Genomic DNA, 15,098 nt, shown 5'->3' with positions numbered 1-15,098 from the left:
TTAATCGTGGGCGCCCATTGACGGCAATAGACGCCCAAATAGGAATTTTGGACGTCTACCACTGATAAACTCATTGGACAATTGGACATCTATCACCGTCAGTGGCGCTGAAAGAGTTGATGAGATTAGGAATAGATGGTGGGGAGAAACTAAGTGTTCCACATGTATTTTTGTCCTGGTGACGCTTTTAAGGGCGTGGATTAGAAAGGACAGGGCGTTCCTCCTCGGTCGGCCTAATTACGCCAAATACCTTAGAGGAAGCGCGACCTCGGGAAATACCTTCGCCAACGCGCAATTAGCTTTATGTAACGTGTCCTGAGTGGAGAAACGATCACGAAAGGTTCAACGTGTGAATATTACATTAAATCATACAAAACATTGTAACTTAAACGTAGAGTGACCGTTTTTTTAAAAGCCAATCTGAATCTGCCTGCAGGTACTACGTCTGAAGGCAGTCGACGAATCGATGGCTTGAAGAGGAAAAAGATTGTGGGGGAAAGCCAGCAAAAGAAAATCCCCAAATCTCCCGTCAAGAAACCGCTGCAGTTGAAAACTGCACAAACGGTTGAAGGAGGAAGCCCAGAGGAAAGCACCACTTCCTCGCCCACTTCCAAAACTCCTTCCCCTCAACCTTCGACATCGACGGAGACGCAGGATGCCGAAGCGCTCGAACCGTTCCCCGACAAAGGCGAATCGGTCGGCGACCCCGAACAGCTAAAAGAAGAAGAAAGCCAGCCGACTTCGGATGACCATGCGTCTCTAAAAGTGGCGCCAAGCAAAGAGTGCAGCCTCGATAAAGATCCTTACCACACCGGCGCTCCGCTGGATGTCCTCCTGAAGGCGATGGAGCCGGACATGCTAACGCTCGCCGAGAAGAAAAGCGCCTTCCAAGTCGCCGCCGCCGCAAAAGCAACGGAAGTATCAAACATGGCCGCCAACGTCAACGTCAACGTGGGTCTCCGTCCTCACCCGTCTCCTATGCAGACATATTACATGGACAAACAGGGTCACTTTATCGGCATTGCCGCGCCGTTACATGAAAGCGGGCACGACCACTTCGGGAATCGACGTTTTCTCCCCGTGGCGTCCGATCGGGAGAAAGCCGGTCTTCACCTCGGTTTTAACAGCGGGCCGTCGACGCTAACTCACGTGCCGGCGCCCTCGGGCTCCAACGCCTTGCCCAAAAGCCAACCGCCGATGGTCCACACCTGCCAATCGCTCTCGGCCAGCGTGCCCAGCAGCGTTCGGGTCCCGGTGACGCCCGGGAACAACCACGTTCAGATCGCCGCCGTGGTGAACTTTGCCGCCGCCGAGCAGCTGTCCAAGGAGCAGAAGCCCAAGAAGCCGGGAAAGTATGTGTGCGAGTACTGCAACCGGGCTTGCGCCAAACCCAGCGTCCTGCTCAAGCATATCAGGTCTCACACGGGGGAAAGGCCGTACCCCTGCGTCACTTGCGGATTCTCCTTCAAGACCAAGAGCAACTTGTACAAGCACAAGAAGTCGCACGCCCACGCCATCAAACTCGGCCTGATCGCCCGATCCGAGTCGGGAGGCGGAGCCTCGTCGCACGATCCCGACAAGGCGAGCGGGACGCATTCGGAAGCGGAGGAGAGCGGGGACAGCGACGACGACGAGGGGAGCGCCGTGGATCTGGATCCGGATTCGTCGCAGAGCAGCGCCGCCGCCCTGTCGGAAAACGGCTCGCAGGGCGCCGCCGCAAACTACGGAGAAATCAACCCCGCGTTCGACTCCACCAAAACGGCTGTCGTCCAGAGAAGCCACGAGGCCAAAGCGGCGGCGCTTCTCCCCAAAGTGGTGGTCTACCCGGCTAACGTTTCGCCCCTGAGGGCGGACAGCCCGCAAGTCACCGGCGCGGCGCCCGAACAGGCCGCTTCGCAGCGGCAGAGGGAGTTCCCCTCCGTCGTCAACCCCAGATCCAACGTGGCGGTCCTGTCGTCGCTGAGAGAGGTGGTCGGTACGAGTCTCTCGCTCGATACCGTGAGCGAAGACGAAGACCAACGGTGCAAGTCGCCGCTCCTGAGCGGGCACGCTCAGCTCCAGCGCCAACAAGCCACGGACATTTCCCAGCAGCAACAAGCCAAGTGTCTGCTCAGTCCTCGAAGTCTCGGGAGCACCGACTCCGGCTACTTCTCCCGCTCGGAAAGCGCCGACCAAGCCATGAGTCCGCCGAGCCCCTTCGTCAAGATCACGCCGGCGACGGAGGCGGACTCGTCCAAGAGGGACCATCCCGCCGTCCCTCCCGCCCTTCCTGCGGTCGTGCACATGGCGATGGAGCCGAGGTCACGAGCTCCGGGGGGGCCGATGCGGCCCCCGTTGGAAACGAAAGCCCTCTCGCTGGAAGAGAGAATTTCCAAACTGATATCTGATAACGAGGCGGTGGTGGACAACAAACAACTGGACAGCGTCAAACCCAGGAGGACGTCGCTGTCGAGGAGAGGCAGCATCGACTCCCCCAAATCGTACATCTTCAAAGACTCCTTTCAGTTTGACCTGAAACCGATGGGAAGAAGGTCCAGTTCCAGTTCCGACATCCCCAAGTCCCCCTTCACGCCCGGCGACAAATCCAAACCGGTTTTCCTTCTCTCCGTACCGTCTCAATACGCCCCGATGGATTGCTTGCCGATCACCAGAAGCAACTCGATGCCCACCACGCCCGGCCACTCCACGTTTCCGCTCAATATCGCCCAACTGCCGCACCCTCTGCGAATCTGCCACTCTTTCGACGAGAAGAGCCATGTCCACGACGACGTATTCTCGTCGGGGCCGCCCACCCCCAACACGGACGCGGCCATCCATTCTCGGACCTTGGTCCGACAAGCCGCGGTGGAGGATTTTTCCAGCGGCGAAGGCCACAGACTCGCGACCGTTCGCTCCATGGACGACGCGTATCACGCCGCGAACGACGGCGCCGAACACGTGGCGAGAAGTCGCTCGTTTGAGCACGGTCAGGAAAGGCAAAGGAAACAGCAGCAAAACAAAGGCACCATGTACGAGTGCGAAACCTGTCGAAACCGGTACCGAAAGTTAGAGAATTTTGAAACGCACAAGAAATTTTACTGCTCGGAGCTCCACGGGCCCAAAAACAAGGCCGTGGTCGTCAAGGAAGCCGAGCGAGAGGTTTTCCACGCGCAACCCACTTTGGTTTCCAGATCGACGGGCGGGCCGGCATCGATTGACCAACAGACGTCGTTCCGAAAGAGAAGAAAGATGAAGAGCGTCGGGGATGAGGACGATCAATCGCCGACGGACACCAACCCGCCTTGTTGCGTCAGTTTCGACTCGGCGCAGTTGCTGACGTCCCTCGGGAGCCCCCTTTTCCCCCAGCACGCCGTCATGGCTGACATCCAGGCTAAAAGCAACCCGTCTCAGCTCCCTCAAATTCAACTGGTCGCACGGGGTACGGCTCCGGCAGATTCCCGATTGTCGCCGATCCGCGAGACGCAGATCGGCGCCTCCGCCAGAGGCGAAATCCAGAGGCAAGGCAGCGGTACGTCGGTCATCAGACACACCAACTCCCTCAGCAGACCCAGTTCGTTCGAGACCGAATCCACAGAGAGAAGTTCTCCGCTGGATAGTCGTGAACAAGAAGCCCCGAAACCAAAACCAGACGAGGCTTACCACGAAACGTTACCAAACGAGGTCAGCGAAAGCAATTTTAGGAATCGAAGAATGGAGCAATGCACGGACGCCGCCGCCGCCGCCGGGGCAACCCCAACGACCGCCGCGCCCGCGCAACCGTGCCGTCTGGTTCGTCAAAATAACATCCAAGTCCCCGAAATTCTGGTCACCGAAGAACCGGACCGAGAACACGAAACGCAGTCTTCGGAGCCATCGGAAAAACACAACGATCAGTTCAACTGGCCTCAACGGAGCGAGAGTTTGTCCAAACTGCCCGCGGAGAAACTCCCGCCGAAGAAGAAAAGGATTCGCCTGGCCCAAATGGAGCACTCGTCGGGCGAATCCAGCTTCGAGTCCAGCCTCTCGCGAAGCCTGAGCCGGGACAGCACCCTCTCGCACTGTTCCAGCATTTCGGCCTCCTTCGACCGGGAGGAACCGTCGCGATCGGAGAGTCCGTCCACGGGCGAGGGCGTCGCCAGAGTTCCAGAGCCGCAAGGTCAGCCAAAAGTCCTCAGCACCCTCGGCGTACCCGGAGCCATGCGCCGCGCCGCCTCGGAACAGATCACTTGTACTCGGCCCTCGGTGGAAATTTCCTGCGACTACCGCAGCAAGTCTTTGGACTGCGGCAACGGCTCTCCCAGGAGAGGTCAATCGCCGGTCGGCCATCCCAAGATCGCGGCCACGACGGCGGCGCAAGGGGCCCAGGTCCCGCTCATCGAAAGGAGGCGTGGGCCGTTGGTTCGCCAAATGTCTCTGAAGATCTGCCCGGACAATCAGCAAGCCGTTCGGAAAGGCGTCATCAATCTTGACAAAGCCCCAATTGCCAACGCAAGCTCTCTAAACCAAAACAGACCCCAACTTGTCAACAGATTTCCCACAGCCTATCCCTTCGTCCTCCATTCGGGAGACGTGCCCCTCCAAAGAAATCAACGCGTGGTCCAAAGCATACATTTGGGAAGCCTGACACAGCAACCCCAAGTCCACGGCCTTCCTCACCCTTGGCACCAAACATCCAGAGTTGAAGTAAGCCAAAAGCTAGCGCAACCCGTCAACCAGATCTCGCTAGCGAGTGAGAAGACCCCATCGGAAGACCCTAGCGAACGTCTCATGCCAAAATACCAGCTGCCGTGTCCTACTCCGAGGCCAAGCCAAACAACATTTCCATTCCGCGGCGCGCAAGAATCTGCGTCGACGTTACCGCTTTTAACAATGTCTGCCGTCACTCCCGTTTTGAGTATTACAAAATCCTCAAACGCGATCCCGTCAAGCTGTCTGACACGGACATTGCCGCAGATTCTCATAACTCACGATCAGATTCACGCCAAAGGAACCCATCCTCCCGAAACTCACGCTCCACCGGTCATCCAGAAGGATCGGACTCCCACCAACGGGGAACGGTCGTCGTTGGGTTCTCTACATTGCACGCAGAAACTGGCGTCCGTGACGCTTTGCCCCCAACAGGAGCCCATCGCCTCGAGTAAGAGGATGCTATCCCCCGCCAACAGTTTGGACATCTACATGGAAAAACATCAAAAACGCGCCAAGGACGAGAACGGCGCCGCCTGCCTGACGGACGGCCGCTCCGTCAATTATCTCAATTCCAACTCGTCGGAAGTCACCAGGCCGCGGAAACTGACGCTGGTTCGCCAGGTTTGCACCACCGACCCGGGGGATAGCCCCATCGAGACCGAAGCGCCTCCGTTGCCCCGCGTTCCAACGGAGAAGGACCTCGACGACGTCAAGCCCATGTCGCCGGATAGTACCGGACTGGAGAAGGACAGAAACGCGGTCATTCCCGAGGAGAAAAGCGTTTCGCCCGATCGCCAGAGTTCTCCATCCCTAAAACCGCAAGTCAAAGTGGAAGACCATGGTTGGCAACTCGCCAAATCTCCCCCGCGACTGTCGAGTTATATCCACGGCAAACTACCCGTGTCCGTTACCGTGCTTAGCGCCAAGGAGAGCCACCGCCTGTCTTTCCCGAGCTTGAAGACCACCACCACTTTCACCTGGTGCTTCTTGATGAGGAGGAAGTCTCTCCACGTGAAACAGTCCGACCCGAAAACGTCGGCGTACGCTTCCTGGACGGTCAACCCAAACAATCCCAATCCGTTGGGATTGCCCACCAAAGTGGTCATGTCTCTCCTGGACTCCAAACAGAACTCCAAGAAAATCCTCTACACCTCGGCTATCAAGACGTCCGGGAAATCCGACATCTTGTCCTACTCTGGCAAGCTGAAAGACGTCATGCCCAGGGTAAGAATAATAATGGAATTAAAACGCTTTCAATGTGCTTAACACCAGGACAATCTGTTCTTCAAATGACCAATCCATTGGAGCTACAAATGGATTAGACATCTGGCTAGCAGAAAATCAAATATTTAGCGCCAAATCAAGTTTAACGCCAATTTTTGGTGACCTGCCGTGTCAAATTTTTTGAAAGTAGCTTCAGACATTTAATGTTTTCATACCGCATTGGTATTTAGAAATGGAATAAAAAAATGAAACCTGCTTTTTCAGGTGCCGCTGACCCAAAAGACGAGATCGGTGGAAGCCAGAAATAAAGCGCCGAGCGAAACTCATTCGAGCAACGGGCCGGAAAAGGAGCCAGCGTCCAAATCGGAGCCCAGGAGGATCAAAATCTTTGACGGCGGGTAGGCTTTTGGACCTTGGGTGAACTTGAGGAAATGATTTTCTGCTCTTCTTACGATGCCTTCCTCTTCTCTCGACCATCACCAGATACAAATCCAACGAGGAGTACGTCTACGTACGTGGACGGGGACGCGGGAAATACATCTGCGAGGAATGCGGGATCCGCTGCAAGAAACCCAGCATGTTGCGGAAACACATTCGCACCCACTCGGACGTTCGGCCCTATCACTGCATCCACTGCAACTTCTCCTTCAAGACCAAAGGTGACAACTTCAGCTTTAGCACACCGTCTTTGAGTTGGATTTTGATTGATTTAATAAGGGACCGCACATATTAAGGAGTTTATTTATTTTCATGTTAATGTAAGATTGTCGCCGAGTGCTCATTTCCATCTTTAGTCCCTTGTGTGGGTTGAAGATAAACCATGACACGTACTAGACGTACACATTTTAGACTGGATTGGATAACTTTATTCATCCCGTATTCGGGATTTTAACACTTTTTGTTACTGCGTTAATTTATTGTATTGTTTTTTTAACGATAAAAACAGGTGGATTTAACTTAGTTGAAATATTCATTGCTCCCCAAAGCTTAGTCTGAGGAAGATTTATCGGAAAAAAAGAAGCTTGACTCAAATGACTTTTTAAAAAGATATATTTTAATGTATGTTTGACATCCAATCGTAGGGCAAATGAACAAAGTGTAACAAAGCAAAGCATCCCTTTAAACAAAGATGGTGCGAATCAGTGTTGCTTATCAAACTTGCCCACTTCCCACGTAACAGTGCGGAGCGCTACTTTGTCAGAACAACCCACGTTCATTTCAAAATGTCTTTATCGCTTACTCAGAGCTTGCCCAGAGACTCTTGTCTTCCATTAGTATCTCCTGGGGTACACTTGTTCTTCTAAAACACCCACCCGGCCATCACAGCTGACTTACTTGATATCTCTTTGCAGGAAATCTGACCAAGCACATGAAGTCCAAAGCGCACAGTAAAAAATGCTTGGAGATGGGGGTGCCCAACGGGCTGAGTGAGGATCAAGATGCGGAGGATTCAGGTACAAACCATACATTTTTGTCTTGCTTTTGTTTTTTTAAATAAATGCAGGCCATCAGGAGATTAAATTCAGCATTTTGTTAAGGTTAACATAGCCATATTAGATTAGATTAGAACTTTATCTCATCCCGTATTCGGGAAATTTCTTGGTTGCAGTAGCAAGACACACAAGACATTGTAGACCTAGGTAAAAAAAAACTGGAGCCACATACAGAAAGTCCTTCTGCAGATTGAGACTGGGGTTACCGCACAATATAACAATTTCATAAAGCATGTGTCAAAGTGGCGGCCCGGGGACCAAATCTGGCCCGCCGTGTCATTTTGTGTGGCCCGAGAAAGTAAATCATGAGTGCTGACTTTCTGTTTTAGAATCAAATTAAAATGAAGACTATAGATGTATATTAAATTTCCTGATTTTCCCCCTTTTAAATCAATAATTGTCATTTTGAATCAATTTTTTCTGTGTTTTTAGTTCAAAAATCATTTTGTAAAATGTAAAAATATATTTAAAAAAGCTAAAATAAACATTGTTTTAGATCTATAAAAAACTGAATATTCAGGGCCTTTAATCCAGTTCATTTAATCTATTTATGAAAGAAAAAAATCGAAATATTCTATCTAAAATGGTCCGTCCCACGTGAAATCAAGTTGACGTTAAAGCGGCCCGCGAGTCTGACACCCTTGCTTTTTAGAGTTGAATTGTATTTTTCAAGTGATCCAGTATCATGACTGGTCACACTTTGCGGTTGGCAGGAGACCGCAGTCAAGTGAGCAGCGCCGATCGGCAGGATTCCGACGGCGACGACTCGGAAGGCCCCGACGAAGAGGAGAACGAGGACGAGGAAGAGGAGGACAGCCAAGCCGAGTCCGGCTTGTCCACCAACCCGTCAGTGTCGGCCAGCCCGCAGCACCTTCCGTCCAAAGACGCCGAGAGCATCCCGAGCGCCCTCCTGGCTCAGATGTCCATCAGCTCCCTCCGAGCGGACGCCGTAGAACGCCCACTGTCCCCGATCGGGCGCCATTACATGCCAGCCGTCGCCGTGGCCGATTCCAACTTCTCGGACGCGGAGTCCGTGCACATGATGAGTCCGGTGTCGCCGTGCGGGCAGATGTCCATCGACTACCCGGACTGCGACGGGCCGCTTAGTCCGCCGGGGATGGAATTTCGACTCCGCCAGGTGAAATTCATCGCAGAGCCCAGTCTGCAACCGGCGATCCACCCGTAGAAAATGACGGAAATTCTATAGCGTTTAGCAAATCCAAGTAAAAGCCCCCGTTTTTGTCTTGTTTCAGGAGCCATCTCCTTCCACTCACCTTTCGGCCAAAGTTGAATCCAGCACCCCGGTGGACCGAAGCACGCAAACCCAAAGTCCAACGCAGCGGCGAGCGGAAAGCCGCCTCTTCAGTCACCTCCCCCTGCACTCCCAGCAACCTTTGCGCTCCCCTTACAACATGCTTCTTCCCCTGGGAGGCATCCAACTGGTTCCCGCGGCCTACGCGGCCCTGCTTCCGATCCGGGCCGGTCCGGTCCGGCTGACCCTCCCGGCCGTGAGCGTCATCCAGCGGAAGCCCGGCCCGGACACGACGGACTCGAACGCGCGGCCCCCGGTGATCCGGGATCCCGTGGCCAACGTGGCTAACGTGCTGGCGTGCTTTCCGCTGGGTAAGACGGTGGACGCCCTGAACCCGGTGGGGCCAACGTTACCCCAGTTTTACCCGGCCTTAGCCGCCAGCCCCGGCTCTCAGAGCAGCACGGGCACGCAAACGCCGGTGCCCGACCTGCAGATCATCAACATGGCCCTGCCCGCCCTCATCCCTTCTCTCGGTCCTCTACCTCGCTCGCCCGACTCGCACCGACGACCCTCCCCGACGGCGAGCCCCCCGGACGTACCCCGAGCGGTCCCGGCGGGCGCCTCGGGTCCGACCGCCAGCGACGCCACGGAGCGAACGCAAACTTGGGAACGGCCCGAAGGCGAAAAATGCGACACGGGTCCGGAAAAGAACACCGGGGTCCCTAAAGGCCACGGAGCGAAGAAAGCGCCCCCCGTGTCCAGCTGGCAAAGCGGCATCAACGATTATAACGAAGTTTCGAGCGACGACGAAGACAGACTGATAATCGTCTCCTAAGGAACTCCTAATTTGTGGTCACTTTAAGACTGAAAGAGAGTCTCTTCTTCGGAGGTTTGTTTTTCCTAACAAATCTTTTTTCAAAGCACAGACACTGACATTCATATTCTACGTGCAATCTTAACGACCAATCATTTATTACCCTCCCAACCCCCCATTCCAAAAGGTTTTTGTATATGTTGTATAGACGATCGTGCCTTTCATGGAGTTTCTTGTTTAGGAACCTGTACATAATTCCGTATAAAGTCAATCGTGGCGGCTTATGTTGACGATATACAGGGTGTTCTTTAATATTTGACCTGACCCCATTTCGTAGGCCAATAATTAGGATAATTTTCGATGGTATCCCTTCAAATTTTCACAGCTCGTGTAGAAATTTTCAAGTTTTTGCGTGTAACATATGCCATTTCTATCTTTTCAGGTTAAGAAATGCTAAACGAAACTTAGCTCACCAAGTAGAGCGCCCGCTAACCACGCTAAAGGTCGTTGGTTCTGTTCCCTGCATCCTCCAAATTGTTACTCTTCAACTGAAACAGAGATAACCAAACAATATAAGAATAGCCTGCACAACAAGTCTTGGAATTCTTTGAACAAGATTGTTACCCTGATGCTAATCAATGGGATGCATGCATGCAGAAAAAGTTTAATTCAAAAATTGAAGATTAAAGTGGCCCATCCAAAGAGCCACATGTGGCTCCCGGGCCAAAGGTTCCCTACCCCTGCTATACATGGTCAATTTTTGGAGTAGCAACTATTATTTTAGCAAAACCAAATGTTACACAGAAAAATTGAAACGTTTTTACACAAGCTGTGAATATTTGAGGTAGTTCCAACAAAAATTGTCAAAATGATTGGCCTGCGAAATGGGGTCAAACATTTTGGAACACCCTGTTTATGCATCAAAATGGAGGACATGACTTTCCTCATGCGTAAATTGATTGAATTCTAATTGTTGTACTGTTTTTATGGATTACGGGGCAATGTTCATGTGTACAAATGCTGTGTTCCACTATTTATTATAATCTCATCTAGTGCCCATTTTTTTGGTCCATGGATATGTGCAAAACGGTAGCTTTACTTTGCTCTACCAATATTCGGAACTGTGTAAGTAAATATTTGTTTACAAACAACTACCTTGCTGTTTACCTGTTGAAAAGATGGGGTGGTGCCATTGACGGCGAGGACAGTCTCATTTATTTTGACCCGGATCTGACGCTCCTAGTCAAAATAAATAGGACGTCCATCGACGTCAATGCTTCAATTGATCACTTGTATTGGGATCGAGCATCTTTGCGGTCCTTTTACAAGCTGCAACACATTAGATAAGATACAACACATTGGCGTTAGAAGGAAAAGTGTAGGCAAAGGAAAACAGCGACACCTAGTGGTGATGTTGCATAACAGAGTGGAAATTCCGCAATATAAAAGTTTTGGGGTGAGTAAAAGGTGGTTATATTGCTACAGTTTTTCAAATGAATGAGGTTATTATTAATGCTTTTTACATGTGTCGCAGCTGTAGCTGCAGTAAAGAAACATTTATAGCCATAAAATAGTTAATTATGGGCTTGATTTATTTAGACGTAGTAATACTGAAGGCGTTGATGTAAAATGCACAAAAAATAGACACACAAAAATAAATAGTTTTCATAATAACGTGTGTTAGTGTAATGCACTTTATTGGGAAAACTATGTGTTTTTGTGTCTATGTTAAATGCGCATGACCAAGGTCTAAGGTCAAATGCCCGCCTCCTTCAAAATGGCGGATGAGCCATGAGTCAGTGCGGCGGTCGACTGGAGAGCAGCTCAGAAGTGGCGTTTTCACGAAGAAAGACCTGATAAAGTTCTTCCAGGACAACCCAGCATATGCGGTATGTTGTCATTTGGGGATTTCGTAGCCCCAGTTCCCATTTTAAGGGTGCTATTTGACGGTGCATGCTTCGTAGCCACATGTGGATGCAGACTGCAAAATGTTTGCTAACAGATTGGCTACATTGCGTTACCTCTAACTCTTTATGTTTAAAAAGAAAGCATTCCATTGTGTTTCAGTTCCTGCAACGAGCACGGACTGCTGGGAAACATCAAGAATGCGGCCAAAACGACGAAAAAGGCAGCGTGTCGACGCCATGACGAGCAAATGTTTGTAAGTAAAGTGAGTACTTTTTTATTTTTTTAAATAGTTTCTAATTTCTCTATCTGTGTCGGTAAATCTCCGCGTTCAGTAGTCAAGGCTTTGCTCAATTAGCTTGTTTTCCCATTTAAGATAAATTTAAATTGTGAATCAAATCACTAACTGATTTGGTGTTAATTTTAAATTGCAAGAACCTGTGTGGATAACTCGCCCACACAAGTACTATCAGTTGAGGCGTAAGGAATAAACGATTATCGCTAATTCACTATTTTTTTCTGCCATTTATTTATCTTAAATACTTAAGCGTGTGCCACCCTTGCTACTAGGATGCAGCACTAAAGTACTTTTTTTCTTTTCTTTTAAATAGGGCACCCCCTATTGATCCCCTACTTCAGTTTTTATCGTTGCCAAGCCTGTTCCACCTTTATCTTAGACCTTTTCATTTTTAGTTTTGACAAAACTTTAGTGAGCCATTCCTTCAACAATAGTGCAAGTTAACTGCGATACTCTTGGCATAGACCTTTTAATTTTGACAAACCCTAAGTGAGCCATTCATTCAACAATAGTAAGAGTATTTTTTGACTCCAGTTTAAACATATGGTAAAATAACCATTTTCCTCAGTGTATGAAGAGAAAAACTGAAGTGATTGACTTTTGGGGATATTTATTTAAAAAAAAGACTGAAAAACTCATCCAGGATCAAATAACATGGGTCATTTGTGCGTCAACATGGTTTAAATAAGGAATTACATAATCACACTGTTGTGTTTTGTAGAAAACTGCTAAATTTGACATAGACCAAAGTCAAGGCAAAAGTTGTGGATGAGTTAGTACCTGTGTTTCAGGTTATTTGATTATTTTCATTTAATGTGTACTAAAACTACTTTCTATTTTGCTTCTTTTCAAGGTCCACTCAAGTTTACCAAATCAACGCTAAAGGTGACATTGGAGGACAGCACAGCCTTTGACCTCTGTCCAGAATGTTTCCCATATCTCCCACTACATCTGAAGCAAATGATCAACTCCTCAGCAAGATTGTTGGAGGACATGGAAAATAGACTGGATAAGCATACCTGAAACAGGTACTAAGTTAAGATTTTTCTATCAATATTAAAAGAATTGCCTTTGCTCAGTCAGCAGGCCTTCATTCCACTGCAGAGGTAGAGACTCAAGGGCCCTTATCCATACCTGTCAAGCTCTGCCGATAACTGCCCTTATAAATGATTGAACCCCCAAAAAAACTTACAAACACTGGTGTTTGTAAGGGGACTCAATCATTTATAAGGGCAGTTATCGGCAAAGCTTGACAGGTATGGATAAGGGCCCTTGAGTCTCTACCTCTGCAGTGGAATGAAGGCCTGCTGACTGAGCAAAGGTAATTCTTTTAATATTGAATTTAATCTATCATACCCTAACCCCCTTTATTTGTTTTTTTCCAGAATTCCACCCAAAGGGGAGAAGATTCTTCATCCATTGAAAGATGGGTGAAGGCACCACTGCTTTTTAAAATGCTGGAGAGCCCACCAAAACCTATCTTTAAAATGTGGAAAAATAAATTTTCTAAGTGCATATATACATGTTTTCTTCATTTATGTATCAACAAAATGCAAGTAAAATTTCATGTTTAAAGTTTTTATTAACAGGAAAACATTAGTGAAGTTGGAAACACTGAAGGATTGATGTGGCCAATCTTGTTTTTCTCCACCTGCAAAAATAACAAAGAAAAGACTTAGTTAAAAAAAAAAATTAAAAAGACTTGAGGAAAAAAAATTAAAAATACTTTTTTTTTCTCCAAGTCTTTTTAATTTTTTTTCCCCTAAGTGTTATTTTTATTACTAACACTTGGAAGAAAAAAAATTAGAAAGACTTTTATTTTTTTCCAAGTCTTTCTCATTTTTATTACTGACACTTAGAAATAAAAATGAGAAAGAGTTTGTTTTACTTTTTTCCAAGTCTTTCTAGTTTTTATTTCTAAGTGTTAGTAATAAAAATAACACTTACTTTTTTCCAAGTCTTTCTAGTTTTTATTTCTAAGTGTTAGTAATAAAAATAACACTTAGAAATAAAAATTAGAAAGACTTGGAAAAAAGTAAAACAAAGTCTTTCTCATTTTTATTTCTAAGTGTCAGTAATAAAAATGAGAAAGACTTGGAAAAAAATAAAACAGTCTTTCTAATTTTTATTTCTAACACTTAGAAATAAAAACTAGAAGGACTTGGAAAAAAAATAAAACAGACTCGGTAATAAAAATTATTTAAAAAACTAGAATAAGTTCTTTCTTACCTTAGAGATCTGGGGATCACTTGGAGACCCTGTTGCATGCAAAAGTTAGCATTTTTAGAGATTAAATTGATAAGTTTGGGTGGGGGAACTACTTTTACCTTGATCTGGCCTGGATTCTCAAGGATGTGAGTTTTCAGGGCACGCAGGAGGAGCCACAGGGAAAACTTGCAACAAAAAAAGAAGCAAAAGTTATCATATATATAGAGAGACTGGAGATTCAACAGATAGGATGGTGTTGTTTTTGGAACTAGTTTTACCTTGATCTTGTTCAGTTTCATCTCCTGCAACCTCAAGGCTGCGAGTGTTCTGGGTACACAGGAAGAACTGCATGTTGGGGCTAAACAGGGAAAACTTGCACAAAAAAAGAGCAAAAGTTATTATGTATAGAGACTGGAGATACAACAGCTAGTTTTGTGTTTTTTTTGTAAAGTATATTTACCTTAATCTGGCCCAGTCTTCTCTCCTGCAGCCTATTTGGGAGTTAGCAAACAATTATTACAAGAAATAGAAATCTTACAAGAAATTTAATAAACAATCAAGAATGAAAATAAGTGAGTGTTCCATACTATTTTCCAGACAAGATTAAATATACATACTGACATTAATAACTAGGAGAAAGTTCTCTTAATTTTTGTGAAAACAGAACAATTACTAATTGGAAACGGGTGTTTAGTACTGGCAGTGAAAACTATCATTACATTCAATACAACCCAACACAACAGGTATTAAATTGTGCCTCTATGTCATTTTTGCATGAGCCTGTACCCATAAAACTGTCCGTTGATGTCTCGACTCATTTTGATTAGATTAAAAGTCTTTCTACACGACTCAATAATGGAGAAAAACGGCTAACATACCATTGATGTAAAATGGGAAGATAATGCTAATGCTAAGGACGCTAGCCACATGCGACACAGCCGGTGGGAAAAGGAGCCCATACTTCAATTGTCGACGGTGTGTTCAACCTGGCATTAAACTAACAGATTTGTTAGCGTTTTAGGCTCAATTGATGACTAAAAAATCTCCCGGTAGCGTGATAAAAATGCACTTAGGCCAGTAAATTGCTCGACGCCTTACCTCTTGTTAGTCGTCGACAGCATAGAAACGCTGTGAGAAAAGGCGAGTTACTGCGCATGTGCTTAATTTACCCAGTTGCGTGCGCATTAGTCTTAACCACGCCCACATTGCACCACCATATTGAATGTGGAAAAGATG

At 47.8% G+C, this 15,098-nt stretch overlaps 2 protein-coding genes across 6 annotated transcripts in view; one reads left to right on the top strand and one right to left on the bottom strand.

Annotated features, from left to right (window-relative positions):
- Positions 1 to 13,173, top strand: part of hivep1 (HIVEP zinc finger 1) — a 39,228-nt gene extending 26,055 nt beyond the window's left edge. For 3 of the 4 annotated variants that reach the window (XM_077591040.1, XM_077591039.1, XM_077591041.1), the window contains exons 5-13: positions 437 to 5,892; positions 6,157 to 6,290; positions 6,376 to 6,551; positions 7,245 to 7,346; positions 8,099 to 8,523; positions 8,639 to 11,340; positions 11,519 to 11,621; positions 12,508 to 12,682; positions 13,040 to 13,173. In XM_077591040.1, coding sequence (XP_077447166.1) covers positions 437 to 5,892; positions 6,157 to 6,290; positions 6,376 to 6,551; positions 7,245 to 7,346; positions 8,099 to 8,523; positions 8,639 to 9,472 — 7,127 coding nt within the window. In that variant the 3' untranslated portion in view covers positions 9,473 to 11,340; positions 11,519 to 11,621; positions 12,508 to 12,682; positions 13,040 to 13,173. The remainder of the gene's footprint in view (positions 1 to 436; positions 5,893 to 6,156; positions 6,291 to 6,375; positions 6,552 to 7,244; positions 7,347 to 8,098; positions 8,524 to 8,638; positions 11,341 to 11,518; positions 11,622 to 12,507; positions 12,683 to 13,039) is intronic. The other variant, XM_077591042.1, reaches the window with a different exon arrangement.
- LOC144067368 (uncharacterized) overlaps positions 1 to 15,098 on the bottom strand; it is a 155,556-nt gene that overhangs the window by 108,470 nt on the left and 31,988 nt on the right. Inside the window, exons 1-4 of one of the 2 annotated variants that reach the window (XR_013297926.1) lie at positions 14,961 to 15,034; positions 14,323 to 14,353; positions 14,141 to 14,234; positions 13,992 to 14,047 (exon numbers count right to left, since the gene is read on the bottom strand). Coding sequence is in view for 1 of the 2 variants with exons in the window: in XM_077591071.1 (XP_077447197.1) it covers positions 14,001 to 14,047; positions 14,141 to 14,234; positions 14,323 to 14,353 (172 nt within the window). In the remaining variant the exon portion in view is untranslated. Of the gene's footprint in view, positions 1 to 13,991; positions 14,048 to 14,140; positions 14,235 to 14,322; positions 14,354 to 14,960; positions 15,035 to 15,098 lie in introns of those variants that run through there. The other variant, XM_077591071.1, reaches the window with a different exon arrangement.

This window comes from Stigmatopora argus, chromosome 21 (assembly GCF_051989625.1).
Source record: "Stigmatopora argus isolate UIUO_Sarg chromosome 21, RoL_Sarg_1.0, whole genome shotgun sequence".
In the NCBI taxonomy this organism is placed as follows: Eukaryota; Metazoa; Chordata; class Actinopteri; order Syngnathiformes; family Syngnathidae; genus Stigmatopora; species Stigmatopora argus.
The sequence above is the reverse complement of the archived record's forward strand: the minus strand, read 5'-3'. Positions and strand labels throughout refer to the sequence as shown.